The sequence below is a fragment of the Cryptomeria japonica genome, chromosome 4 (genome assembly GCF_030272615.1).
Source record: "Cryptomeria japonica chromosome 4, Sugi_1.0, whole genome shotgun sequence".
Lineage (NCBI taxonomy): Eukaryota > Viridiplantae > Streptophyta > Pinopsida > Cupressales > Cupressaceae > Cryptomeria > Cryptomeria japonica.
This window is the reverse complement of record NC_081408.1, coordinates 53,693,441-53,706,366: the sequence shown is the minus strand read 5'-3', so window position 1 is coordinate 53,706,366 and position 12,926 is coordinate 53,693,441. Positions and strand designations below refer to the sequence as shown.

General features: G+C 34.4%; 1 protein-coding gene across 1 annotated transcript; it reads left to right on the top strand.

The window, feature by feature from the left end:
• Positions 1-8,950: 8,950 nt before the first annotated feature.
• Positions 8,951-12,288, top strand: LOC131875400 (receptor-like protein 46). Its single transcript, XM_059219561.1, has 2 exons — positions 8,951-9,383; positions 9,619-12,288. The coding sequence occupies exons 1-2, from the start codon at positions 9,005-9,007 to the stop codon at positions 12,252-12,254; spliced, it is 3,015 nt and encodes a 1,004-aa protein (XP_059075544.1). The 5' UTR covers positions 8,951-9,004; the 3' UTR covers positions 12,255-12,288.
• The last annotated feature ends 638 nt before the right edge of the window (positions 12,289-12,926 follow it).

Genomic DNA, 12,926 nt, shown 5'->3' with positions numbered 1-12,926 from the left:
ATGCAATACACCTGCTCTCTTTGATGATCCTCCGCTGACCGATCGATCGCGTATGTAACAGTCGCTCCTCTGATAGGAAGACGAAGTATACGGTACACATCCTCGAGTGTGATCGTCAGCTCCCCTACTGGAAGATGAAATGTGCATGTGTCAAGATCCCATCGCTCCATCAATGCCATCAGCATCACAGGATGGAACCGAATGGCTGGCATGAGGATCACATACCATAATCCTACTATCGACAGTGTGTCTCTCTCTGACTAAGTAAGCCGCAGAATTTGATCTCACAAACTGCGAAGAATATGTCCCGCTGTATGCTCTCTCATGTACGGAAGGCCCTGCAACACAAAAACATAACCGTAATCAGTACTCGATCATCAAAATCGCTAATGCAAACTGTCGAACATCGTGTGCTAGTCCTGAAACCCCTCGCCAAGCCCTGATTGGGGACCATAGTGTCCTGTCAGGGACCATGGCGCCCTGTCAGGGAACATGGCGCCCTGTCAGGGACCATGGCGCCCTGTCAGGGAACATGGCGCCCCACACGGACCATGGCACCCTGGGTGGGCCCCGGGTCAGCCTTCAGGGCCCGCATACGATCATAGTAAAGTCAAAATGCAGAAAATCAAAAGTCAAAGTTCAGTCAACTCACCTCGTCCAGTGGCTCGTCGTCAATCACGGCCTGGCACAGGATCTCAACCCTCGTGGGATGCTCCGGTCGTCGTGAAGGCATGATGATGGCTATGTGGGCTCCGCTGCAATGAACAGTACTCAGAATCAACAAAGTGACAAATGCAAGTGTCTCTTTCAAGGTATATACGTTCATTCCTGTACCTTTATTTTCAAAACCCTAATTTTCCTCTTTCACTCATTTCATCATAACTTGAGTTTGGGAGATGCGATTTTTGAACCGTTTGTTGCGTAGGAATCGTATATTCAGTCCCCTACTCTCGGGATGTTCCAAAAAGTGCTCTGATGAAGCCTTTTCAGTGAACATCCCTCATCAATACTCTCTTACACAATTTGTCGTAAGTAAACATGCTACCTTGTTTCACCTCCCTAATAAGCAAGTCGAAACAGGGGGGGTCATACAGCTACTCACAAATTTCATCACTTTCCTTAGTAAGCATTAGGTGATTTTTGTGATCTAACGTGTGTTTTGTAGGGTGCGGTTCCTAACTGTGTACTGCAGATGCCGCTGGGGGCTTCGTCCGACAACTTATGGATATATCCTTTTTCAAATAATTTTTACTTTCTGTACTTTAGCTTGCATATGCACGTAGTACTCATATGACCGCTAAAGTGGGGGCTAAATGTAGCGTCATAAATTGTACGCACTTGCTAAAGAAGTACAATTTAACACCTAGTTTAGCACCCGCCTTGGCGTAGTTGCATTTTGCATTTCATTTCCCCTTTAGCACTTAATTAATCAAATTAATTAGGTCTAAAGGTTCTATTCCATCATTTTCCACATCACAAAGTTGGGCCCTTTCATTAAAGCGTGCCCCTTTCATTTTATTCCTCCAATACATCACTTAATCAAAAACCCTAATTAGGCCCTATTCTGAGCTTGGGGGCTTAATTTCGGGGGTCAAAACATCTCGAAATCACCTGTAACTTCGGGATTCTCTCTAAAATCATCATATCTGACGGCCCTGAAAATTTGGTGAAAAGTTGTCGGGACCGTGGCGCCCGGAGTGCACACGGTCGCGGACATTTTTCTTGAAATTTTAGGAGCATGATCCAATCATAAAATAAAGCTTAACCCCAAGAAATTGGCAGGATATTCAATCTCTAGGTCAGCCAAAAGATGAAATTGCGACCTAGGGTTTCATACATAAGAGCTCTCTTTCTTCATTTGAAGGGATAGGATTTTTGTTTTCAGGAACTTCATATGCAGGGAAAGAGTAGATCTTTGAAGACTTCAACATCTTACAACATCCCTCTATCAAGCATCTATCAAATTCATTCATCCACTTAGGGCTTGGAAGACATTGAAGAACAATAGGATATTACCGACTGAAGATTGGCTTGTACTCCTCCCTTGAGGGTTGGGTATGATTTCATGTTGTTTTCATGTCTTTACATAAGCTTCAATACATCATTTATTCATGCTTTAGATCACTTTGCATCTTGATTTAGAGCATTTATGTTATCATTTACAAGCAATTAGGGTTTACTTTCTAGGTTGCTCTAGTTTGCTTTCTTGCATTTTAGGACCTTGCACACACACTAGGTCTGCACACACAATACATTTTACAAAACAACTTGGCTATTTGTGGAGGTGGAAATCACCGAAGCGGGGGTTTGACTAAGGCAAAACCCTATATAGCTGCCCATACACCCTTTTCCAGATATCGTTGCAGGTTTCGGGATTCAGACGACGCCGCGGGATACAGATCCGGAGAGAGAAGGTCGAGATAGCACTCTGTATCAAATTACAGAGCAGAAGATTGGGACAGGGGCCCTGGGTGCCCTGGTCCTGCTAGGACAGGGACGCTGGGCGCCCTGGTCCCTGGGACAGAGGCGCTGGGCGCCCTGGTCCTCCGGACAGACAGCTTTCAGACAGCTTTTTGACAGTGTTCCAGAGTGCAGAACAACAGTTTCCGGTGCAGTTTTTTGGACAGTGGTGCCCGCACCCCCATCCCGAACATTTTCAGTCTGATTTTGACTCCGGGTACACATCTGCATTCTTATTTCATCCTTGTATTTACAGCTGTTCATTGTTTAAACTCAATTCTGCAATCTTGTTATTAGTTCATACTTGCATTTTGGGATTAGGGTTTGAACTTGCATTACTTGATCTTACAATTTCAACAAGGGAATAGAAATCCTAATAGATATCCCGTGGCTCTCTCTTTCACAAAAAGAAGTAGCCAATTGTGCGATATCTCTAGGCTCTTTCGTATTCCGTAATGTGTGTCAAAAGGTAGGATTAGGGCATGATTAACCTAGTCTCGCTTTTTCCCCCACACACCATGCAATGTTGGTACAATTCAGTGCTGCAACAACATATTCAGATTTGGCTATTGACTGAGAAACACATCCTTCTTTCTTGCTAAGCCAACTCACTAGTCTTTCTCCTAAGAAGAAAGCTCCTCCACTTGTGCTTTTTCTGTCATCAATGTTGCCTGCCCAATCAGCATCAGTATAAACTTTTAAATCAAAATCATTTCCTTTTTGATATACTAAGCCATAGTCTTCAGTGCCTTTTAAGTATTTGAAAATTATTTTGATTATCGTCATGTGTATTTCCTTAGGATCTACATAGAATCTTGTAACAATACCTACTGCATGTGCTATGTCTGGCCTATTGTGAACAACATATTGCAACTTTTCAATTATAGATTGGTAAAGTGTCTCATCAATAGATGCAGATTCATCATTCTTTGATAGTTTACAGTTGGTAGTCATAGGAGTACTTACTGGTTTTGAATCCTCCATTCCAAATTTCTTCAAGATTTCCTTTATGTACTTGGATTGAGTAATGGAAATCTCATTTTTCATTTGCAGTATCTGTAAACCTATAAAATACTTTATCTCACCGATTAATGACATCTCAAATTCTTTGCTCATTTCATTTCCAAAGTTCTTGCATAAAGAGTCATTTCCACAAAATATAATATCATCAACAAATATGGCTGAGATTAGTATTCCATTTTCATCATTCTTCATGTACATGTTGTTGTTCTCACTTGTCCTTATAAAACCAATCTTAATCAAATAAGAGTGCAATCTTTCATACCATGCTCTTGGTGCTTGTTTCAGACCTTATAAAGCTTTGTTCAATTTGCATACCTGATCTTTATCATTGTCTTCAACAAATCCTTCAGGTTGTTCAATGAAAACTTCTTCTAATATTCCATTCAGAAATGCAGATTTGACATCCATTTGATATACCTTGAAGTTCTTGAAAGAAGCATATGCCAACAATGTTCTTACTCCTTCAAGTCTAGCAACAGGTGCAAAAGTCTCACCATAATCAATTCCTTCTTCTTGGGCATAACCTTTTGCAAACTAGCCTTGCTTTGTTCCAAATGACCTCACCTTTTTCATTTAGCTTGTTTCTGAAGATCCACTTTGTACCGATTACATTTTTGTCCTTCGGTTTTGGGACCAGTGTCCATGTGTCATTCTTCTTGATTTGATCAATCTCTTCTGTCATAGCATTTATCCAATCTTCACTATTAAATGCCTCTTTCACTATTCTTAGTTCAAATTCAAATATCAAACATGTGTTCTGTCTCAGTTTGTTCCTTGTCATCACTGGATCATCCTTATCTCCTATAATCTGACTTGGTGCATGGTGTCTTCTGACATACTTAGCTAATACAGACTTGGTAGGCTCTGTATGATCTTCTTCATCACTCGGTAATTGGATATTTTCTTCATTTTCTTCAATAGTTATCTCGGTAGGACTTCTCGGTTGCACATAGAGAAATTTATCATAGTCTTCTGGTTCTTTGTAATTTCCTTCATCATTTCTTTCTACAAATTCATCAATTTTCACATTTGCACTTTCTACTATTTTGTTAGATGATTTGATTAGACATTTAAATGCTTTGCTTCTAAAAGAATATCCTAGAAATGTTCCTTCTTCACTTTTCTGATCAAACTTGCCATTTCTACCATCTTTATGAACATAGCATTTACTTCCAAAGATCTTAAAATAACTTACATTAGGTTTCTTGCCAACCAGATTTCATAAGGTGTCTTCAAAGTACCTTGCTTCAATTGAACTCGGTTCAAGGTGTAAACAACTGTGCTTATTGCTTCTCTCCAAAATGTTTGTGGAACCTTCTTCTCAATCATCAATGTTCTAGTGCAATCCACAATAGATCTGTTTCTTCTTTCAGCTATTCCATTCTATTGTGGAGTTCTCGGTGTAGAGACTTGTCTTTTAATACCATGATCATTGCAAAATAGGTTGAACTCATCAGATGTGAACTCTCCTCCTCTATCTGATCTAAGACATTTCAGTTGTCTTCCTGTTTCATTTTCAAGTCTAGCCTTGTACCATTTAAACATTTGAAAAGCTTTTGATTTTTCTTTTAAAAACATTACTAACATCATCCTTCAATAATCATCCACAAATAATATGAAATATTTATCACCATAATAACTTTGAACTTTCATAGGGCCACAAAGATCAGTGTGCACAAGATCTAAAATTCCCTTAGAAGTGTAGGACTTACTTGTAAAGCTTGATCTTGTCATCTTACCCATCTGGCATCCTCAGCACATAGCATTCTCAGGTTTTTCAAGACTCGGTAGACCTCTTACTCAGTGCTTCTTACTTATTTTGATCAGATTATCAAAATTAACATGACAAAACCTTTTATGCCATAACCAGGTATCATCAATCTTTACATGCAAACACTTATTGTGAGTTGAGTCAAGGTGAAATGTATTACCTTTTGTTTGTGTCCCGGTAGCAGGTAACTTTCCATTCTTGTCATGAACTTTGACAATTCCTTTCTGAAATTCTATTCAGTAACCTGTGTTGTTTAGTTGTGCTACACTCAACAAATTGTATTTCAAACCTTCAACCCAATAAACATCATTGCATCTTGCATTATCAAGAAGTGTTATGGATCCTTTACCTCTTACCGAATATGGTGCATCATTACCAAATCTAACATAGCCTCCATCATAATCTTCTAACATAACAAACTTGTGTTTATCTCCTGTCATATGATGTGAGCATCCACTATCTATAATCCAATAATCATTAGTGTTTATGTGAGATTTTAGGGCTTTTTCTTCATACCTTTCTTCATCTGATCCATCCTTGATAGCCACATAAACAACTTCTTCTGTATCAGTCTCATCTGACTTATCATCGTTAGATTCCTCATCAGCAATTAAGCATGTCTTTCTATCTCTTCTTCTGAAGTCTCGGTGTCCTCTGTAATGATTATCTTTCTGTCTGCCATCTCGGTAATCTCTCTTTTCAGTAAAATCTTTTTCAGGACAGTTAGAAGCCATATGTCCAATCTTATCACAATTGAAACATTTCAAAGGTAGTTTAAGTGAGTTAATTAAAATAGAATAGAACAATAATATAATTAAAGGATCTATTATTTATGCGGTTAAGTGAGTTAACCACAAGTATAGGATCAATATAGACATTTTGGCTATATTCCTTGCTACCATCTTCTAGGTCTGGGCTTAGCTAGATAGTTGAGGTTTATGGTATTCTAAAATATAGTTTCTAAAATAGTTCTTTTGTTGATTTCGAGCCAGAAGCAATGCATACGGTGGTTAGGGTTTCTAGGATAAGGGAATTTTGAATAGCTATGTCTGATTAATAGATTCGGTAGAAGGCCTGGAGTCTTTTTCGACCTTGTTCGACCTCTTTGCAATAAGATGTAAATTTTTTAATTATTAATATAAATCTTTATATGGCTTGGGTCTTTTACTTGGCTTGGGTCTTTTACTGATAAAAATAAACAAATTTCATGCAATATTTCTTGCTCTAAGTTGAAAGAATAAATAAACGATTGTTTATTGATAAAATAATTGAAATTCTGATTTTAATATTTTAAAGAAAAAGCATAGTTGTGTATTCTTTTTAGATTTTTGAGTTATAGTGGTCATTCTATACAAATGCAAATTTTAATTTGTAATAGTTGTAAGAAGTTATATAAAATTAAACAAACATAAATTATTTTATTATTAATTTTTTAAATATATAATTTTTTTTAAAGTTGACATTCTCTACAATTCTATCATCTACATAATGTAAGATAAGATTGAATAATTATAAAATAACAAGTATTCATATATAATATAGATAAATAAAAAATGAGTGTATTATAAGGCAAATTGAGGTATTTCAATCCAACTAATAAGTTAAAGTAGAGGAAGAAAGACTCAAATCTTTGGAAACATATTATTTCTATGTAATGTATACATTATTCAAGTGAACTCGAAATATTAACATTGAGATTATTTTTTTTGTTTAAAAGATGAAATGTCTCATTCATTATTAATTATTATTGCATATGGCGAAAAATAAATACTTTAAATTCCGTGTTGTAGATACTACTAGCTTAGATATCTTAAATACGTCTATATAAAATACATTGAGAGATATTAATCTGTAGGCACTTTCAGACTGATATATCTCAATGTATTTAAGATAGATGTATTTAAGATATTTAAGCTAGTTAATATTAATATTTTGACATATAAATGGTTGTCGAACTTAAGCTAAATGGTATGAGTTTCTATTAACATTACACTCCATCCCTTGTTTCCATTCTAGAATGCCTCCGTGGACATTAATAATATTAAATATTTTTTTAAAATAACTTATTAATTTTTTTATTTAAATTATGTTTTAAAATAATTGTAGGAAATTTTAAAATTTAAATGTTAAAAAGTTAAGTGAAGCAAAATAATTTAAATCTAAATAAAATAGCTTTAGTTGATATCTCTCTAATTTTTAGATAGATGTATTTAAGATATCTATACTAGTATATTAATAATAATTCGGTATAAAAAGTTTTTTTTATTTTTTAAATAGTTAAATGAAAATTTTAAAAATATAATAAAAATAATATATTAAAACATAATAATATAATCATATATGAATGGTAATTTAATATTAATTACAATATATAATAATACAATATTTTTTGTACAGCCTGAGTTGGTCTAGTGGTGGAGAACTTGTGCTCTTGAAAGAGAGGTCACTAGTCTTCGGCCTATTACCTAATATTTTTTTAAATGGAATATTGAACAAATTTGATATCTTTCAATATACTTTACTTATGTTCCTCTAAAAATAGGTATGTTAAATAAATCAATTCACATGGAAAAATAAAGGGTGGATGAATCAATATCAAACATAATGAAAATAGAAAAAATAACATTAATTAATTAATGTATTGATAAAAAATAAAGAATGACTTATTTAAACTTACGATTAAATTACAAACTCATCTAGTTGTATTGATAATGATGGTCTTTCTTCAAAAGCAAGGAAATAATTATGACAGTAATGTTTTCCAAATCTTTGTTGACTTGACTTGCTTTTACTTCCTGTAGGAGACCACCAAATTTATAAGTGATTCACAATTTGTTTGTAATTTTATTTTATTTTATTTTTTATAATAAATATTTTTAATATTTGAAGTATAGTTATATAGATGTCTTTTATATATTAAGAATAATTTTTTTTAATATATTATAGATATCTATTGAACAAAATTAATTAATTAATCAATAACTCATTCCTTAAATTAGTGTAGTTTACTTATTTTCTTGCCAACTACATTGCTGACCATAATAGAAAGATAATATTTGAATTTTCTCCAAGTCAGGAGTCTCTTGGAAATACATGAAATGCATGCAGTTGTATTGATAATGATGGTCTATAATTATATGAGAAGAAGAGATGAAAGTTCAACTTTAGAAAGGAAATAGTGATGAAAATTACGTTGTCCAAATCTTTGTTGACTTGACTTGCTTTACTCTGTCGAACAGACGAAAGAATTCATTTGTCATTAACAATTTGTTTGTCACTTTGTTTACCTACTTTCTCTACAATTAATTTAAATCACTCACGGGAAATTTGTTTGTATTTTTACTTGGGTGCTGATCGTCAAGTTAATTTTGTTCGTTGTTAGAATTAGATTGGTGACGTATAACACAAGAAAGAAAAAGACAGTATTTGAATTTTCTCCCAAGGAAATAAATACATCTCACATCTCTCATTACTAGCTAGCCAAGTCAATGAAGGAAAAAAATAATATTTCTTCTTCTCTACGAAATATATTACTCTTTCTCTCACCTTACTTATCCAGCTGTCTGCTGGCTATAAATAGTGTGATACCCCTCTTCTTTCTCTCACCTTACTTATCCAGCTGTCTGCCATTTACCATTATAAATAGTGTGATACCCCTCTTCTTTATCACGCACTTTCATTCCTGCCTTGTGTTGTGGAGGTAACCTCTCTCTTCTTTCTTCATTTCCTTCTTATCAGCTTGTTGTTAAAATGGAGAGATTCTCTGTTATGCTGTGCTTGTTTATTGTGATGAGCTGCTGTTCTGTTTCTGCCACCTGCTATGTTTCATGCTTCCCACATGAGAGAGATGCCCTCCTTGCTCTCAAGGATGACTACTATAAATACATGGATGAGTACGCTGCCAAGCAATATTCGTCATGGAAGGGGTTCAATTGTTGTGAGTGGCGTGGTGTTGAGTGCAGCCACTCCTCCTCCCACGTCATCCAACTCCGCTTCTCCAACAATTACATTGCTGAGTACTTCAACAATACTTATATTTACAAAACTCTTGTTCCAGTTTTGTTTCAATTAAAGCACATGGAGTATTTGGACCTAAGCTGGAATAATTTCATTGGCCACCTACCCAAAGGTACTTTTCTACTGACCCATTTTCTATTTTTAAAAATTTGAAGTTTATATTTATAAAAAACAATAATATTATTTAGTGTTTGATATTTTTTTTGTATTTGATTTTTTTAATTGTTAAATAGTTAATAATAATTTTATATTTTGTTTATATTAGAAAATAATAATAAATGATTGCTTTCTTTTTCTGATTTCTATTTTTCTTTAATTTTTAATATTAAATTATTTAATGTTTGCAGAATTATTTGGTCTCCAAAATTTGAGGCATCTAGATCTCTCTAGGAACAATTTTGAAGGTAAGATTCCTATGGATGTTGGCTTTGTACACACATTGAATCACCTCGACTTGGCTGGGAATGAAGTGTTTAACTCTAGTTTAAGGTGGGTGGAGAAGCTGCAAGAGCTGAGATATTTGTCTCTTGAAGGTGTAGTGTTGAATATGACAACCTGGAATTTGGAAGCAACCATCTCTCATCTCCATCATCTCCATTACCTAAACCTTGCCAATTGCTATCTATCAGGGCACATCCCCAATGCCATCCAAAACCTCACCTCCCTCTCCCATCTTATTTTAGATGAAAATGACCTTAGTTCTATAGTGCCTTCATGGTTGGGAAATATGCCTCATTTGCAAGAGCTTAGTTTGTTTGAAAACCCATCATTGAGCGGAGATGTAGGTCAGATGTTATGTTGTGAATGGCCACAATTGACCAAATTTGATTTGGGAAATACCAATATAACAGGGATTATTCCACCTTGTATTGGAAATATTTCTTCCCTCCTCCATATTGATATTCATAAATCAGTGGATTACTTTGGTATGGGAAAGGTGGGAGGAATTATTCCTTCTTCCCTTAGCAACATCTCTAGTCTTCAGTCACTATATCTTGGAGGAAACTCATTGAGTGGAGAGATCCCACCTTCACTTGGTCAACTTTCATCTTTGATTGAACTTGATCTCTATGACAATAAGCTTAGTGGTAGTATACCTTTCTCAGTTGGTCATCTTTCATCTTTGATTTATCTAGATCTTTCCCACAATAAAATCAATGGTCAAATACCTTCCTCATTGGGTAACATTTCATCCTTGGGAGCTATTTATCTTGATGATAATCAACTGAATGGTACAATTCCCACTTGTGTTGCAATTCTCCCTCATGTGGCAACTTTTGATCTCTCTTCCAACAATTTGCAAGGTAATTTTTCTCTTGATTCTTTAATAACTAGTAGTACTGACCTTATGTTTGATCTTTCTTATAATAAATTGACTATCCAAGTTGACCCTCAATGGATACCTCTATTTTCCTTTCGAAGATTGGCATTGGCTTCTTGCAATATTGAAGGTATCATACCCCCATTCCTTTCAACACAATATGGATTGTGTTATTTGGATCTCTCCCAAAATAATATATGGGGATACATTCCACCTTGGCTAGGAGATTTACCTAGTCTAAAAGTTTTAAATCTATCATATAATAATTTACAAGGTCCACTACCCCTTACCATCTACATGCAGTCATTTATATATTTAGACCTACATAACAATCAATTGAATGGTTGTCTTCCAATTCCTTCAGGATCTTCCTCATATGTTCGACTATTGGATCTATCAGAAAATGGTTTTACAGGTGTTATCCCAGTGAAAATTGGCAAGATTTTACACCGCATTAGATTCTTGTCATTTTCATCAAATTATCTAAGTGGTGGAATTCCTTCCACCATTGGTCTTTTGCAACAGCTAGAAGTTCTAGACCTATCAAAGAATAGATTATCTGGTAAAATACCATTGAGACTGATTAATTGCTCTTCTTTGACAAGACTGAACTTGGGAAAGAATAATTTGATGGGGGAGATTCCAGCTCAGATAGGAATGTTAAGCAATCTTGTGGCACTACAACTGAATGGAAATATGCTTAAGAGAAACTTGCCATCTAGTCTTCAGAATTGCTCCAGCTTGCAGATTTTAGATGTGGGTGATAATTTATTAGTGGGAAATATACCCCTTTGGCTATCAAAATTCACCAAGTTGATGATACTTATTTTAAGGTCAAATAAACTCCAAGGGAACATTCCAAACCAATTAAGCAATCTTTCAAAATTGCATGTGCTAGATATTTCACATAATTATTTGACTGGGGCCATCCCATCACAGTTGGGAAATTTAACAGCAATGATGGATCCACATCCACAAGTAAAAAGCTCAAATGCTAGTGATTATTCCTATTATTACAAAGAAGAGATCCAAGTTATCAACAAAGGATTAGAATTGATGTATTATAATTCTATTTTGTTACTTATAACTTGCATTGATCTATCTACAAATCAATTATCAGGTGGCATTCCTTCAGAAATTGGAAATCTTAAAGGTATACACACTTTGAACTTCTCAAGGAACAATCTTACAGGAAATATTCCAATCACTTTTGGAATGCTAGAGCAGTTAGAATCATTGGATCTTTCAAACAACAAATTGCATGGAAGCATTCCAAATGACATGCTAAAAGTTTCTAGCCTGAGCACTTTTATTGTATCTAACAACATGTTTTGTGGAAGCATCCCAAGAGGGGGTCAGTTTGCAACTTTCTCTGCCACCTATTTCTCTAAGAATCCTAATCTTTGTGGATTCCCAGTTGATAATATGACATGTAAATGTGGAGATAATAAAAAATCTAGCATGATTTATCTTCCAGAACAAGAGACTCAAGGAGAAGGAGAAATTCCATGGCATTGGTATGTCGAGTGGATGACAAGTTTTGCTGTTGGATTTTGGGGGGTGTTTGGAATCTTGATTGCCAAAAGGTATTGGAGAAGAAGATTCATCCAAATCTTAGATGAATTTGCCATTATTTTTGTAGATATATTAAGTTGTACTTGATAGGCAAATATAATTTGTACAAATATAATTTTGTGTATGGAAATGTATCAATTTCCTCAGTCACAATTTTATGAAGCATGCAAATTAGAGTTGATGAAAATATATGTATCATTATTAATTAATTAGCAAAAAAATTATTGGTGGACATATATTATTGCATGAAAATATGCAAGTCCTTTATGTTAATTTTTTATTGAGTGGGTATTTAGTTTTAGGAAAAAGTAATATTAAGTATCTTTATTCTCATTGAAAATATAAATATAATAAAAGATCAATTTTTTTATAACTTGTGTGTGCGTGTGTGTGTACGAATATATATGATGGAAATGTACTTGTAGGTCTTGACATCCATATTCACTACTTCCTCTAGTTAAATACAAGGGATCGTAAATATTAGAATCTAATATACATAAAAAAAAATTAATTATATTTTTAAAAAGAAATTCTAATAATGTTTATTTTACTCACATAAAAAAAGGTCCACAATCATTTGAAGTGTAACAATAATAGTTTTACACTATTTATAGTTAAAACATCCTCATCAGGTCCACATTTCATTTTTTTGAAAGTAATCAAGAGTCTTCCATCTATTGAATGATGTAGTTTTTGTTTTTTGATCTTCCAAACAACAAATATTAGAAAATATTTTGCTAACAATGTACTTCAATTAAT